At 53.1% G+C, this 1837-nt stretch overlaps 1 protein-coding gene across 4 annotated transcripts in view; it reads left to right on the plus strand.

Annotated features, from left to right (window-relative positions):
* Positions 1-1837, plus strand: part of Dnah10 (dynein axonemal heavy chain 10) — a 114426-nt gene that overhangs the window by 7933 nt on the left and 104656 nt on the right. For 3 of the 4 annotated variants that reach the window (XM_010604298.3, XM_010604300.3, XM_010604299.3), the window contains exon 4: positions 390-498. In XM_010604298.3, coding sequence (XP_010602600.1) covers positions 390-498 — 109 coding nt within the window. Of the gene's footprint in view, positions 1-389; positions 499-1837 lie in introns of those variants that run through there. The other variant, XM_033762472.1, reaches the window with a different exon arrangement.

A 1837-nucleotide genomic window follows, 5' to 3' on the forward strand; every position in this document is an offset into this window, starting at 1 on the left:
GCACTGCGCTTGGCTTTCCCAGACCCGGGGCCCCTTGCTGAGGGCCCCCGGGTCTGTGCAGCGCGTCCACCTGGCTGGCCTTGGTCACTTGGCCCCTCGTCCTCAGTCTCCCCCAGCTCCCGCTCCCCGCGAGAGCCTGCACAACTCTACAACGGGCCACTCCATCCGGGTGCTGCAGCATTTATTTTATTTTTATTTATTTGCAGTACTAAGGGATTGAACCCAGAGCCTTTTCACTGAGCTACTTCTACAACAGTTTTATTTTTTGTTTTGAGACGAGATCTCGCTAAGTCACTATGCTGTCCAGGCTGGGCTGGAATTTTTGATCCTCCTGCCTCGGCCTCCCAGGGTGCGAGATTCAAGCTTGGCCCTGTTTGCCACCATTTCAGAGGCTCGTGAAGCGCATCGTGGACAGGCTGTACCTCCAGGTGCTCTGTACCCCAGTTCCCCAGGAGTGTCTGGGCCGGAACGTGGTGTTTTTCCTCAGGAACACAGCAGGTGCGTTTCTGGGGTGCGTGCTGGTGGTGACATGGTGTGGTCTCGCACGCCGAGGGTGCCGGGTTCCCTTCCCCCGCGTTGTCGCTGGAGGGTAACTTACACGGTGACCCCACCCACCCCATGTTTCCATCCTCTGCCCGTTTGCTGGAGTGAGTCCGTTCGTCACCCTGGAGGGACGCGCACAGTGTCCCCAGCAGTGGCCCCAGGGCAGTGGAAGAGAGAGCCGAGGCCAGAATGCAGTTGGTTCTGCCTCTGGGCGACTTGGGCCATGAGCGAGTGTGGGTGACTGTGTTCCCGGGGTTGGAGCTCGAGCTGTGGTCCTTGCGCAGCTCAGGGGAAAGTGCTGTGCACAGTAGGTGGGACCCAGGGATGGCTCGCTTTATGCTTCCCCCAAACACACTTGGTGCTGCTTTTCTTCTTGGGTTTCTTGGGGGGAATAGGAAGACCGGGGATCAAGCCCAGGGCCTGCACACTGAGCCAGGTCCCAGACTTTTTTATTGTTTATTTTGAGACAGAATCTCACAAAGTCGCTAAGTTGTTCACACTGGGCTTAAACTCACCACCCTCCTGCCTCAGCCTCCCGAAGTGCTGGGATTACAGGTGTGCACCTCCAGGCCTGGCTTTCTCCTTTGTTTTTGAATGTGGGTGGTGAGGTGTTCTGTAATTCACCTGTCCAGGTGGGTGGGAACAATGGGGAGGAAAGTGATGGCCCAGGCCAGCGTGGCCCAGCCTGGTGCTGCCCTCCCGCCTCCTCTCTTGAGCCCGTGTCCCCTTCACGGGTCCCTCCCAAGACCCTTGCTCAACCAGAAGAGCCTGATGGGGCTAGGGGCTGGACAGGGGTGGAGTCCCCAGCAGCGTTCTTTCTTGTTAGTCTTGGATTTTTTATACTAAGCTTGAGTTGTTATTATTTTTCTTTATCTTTTTTTTTTTTTGGTTACCAAGGATGGAACTTGGGACCTTGTGCCTATGAAACAGATGGCAGAACCACTGAGCTAAAGCCCTGGCCCTGATATTATTTTTCTTTCTTTCTTTTTTTGAGATAGGGTCTCACTATGTAGTTGAGACTGACCTGGAACTCACTATGTAGCCCAGGCTGGTCTCAAACTCACAGCGATCCTCCTGCCTCAGCCTCCCAAGTGCTGGGATTACAGGCATGTGCCACCATGCCTGGCTTTTTTTTTTTTTTGTGTGTGTGATATTATTTTTCTTGTCTTAAAGATCTTATTTGCCTTTCTTTTCTTTCTTCTTCTTCTTCTTCTTCTTCTTCTTCTTCTTCTTCTTCTTCTTCTTCTTCTTCTTCTTCTTCTTCTTCTTCTTCTTCTTCTTCTTCTTCTTCTTC

This window comes from Fukomys damarensis, unplaced genomic scaffold (assembly GCF_012274545.1).
Source record: "Fukomys damarensis isolate Sample0158 unplaced genomic scaffold, DMR_v1.0_HiC HiC_scaffold_12, whole genome shotgun sequence".
NCBI lineage: Eukaryota > Metazoa > Chordata > Mammalia > Rodentia > Bathyergidae > Fukomys > Fukomys damarensis.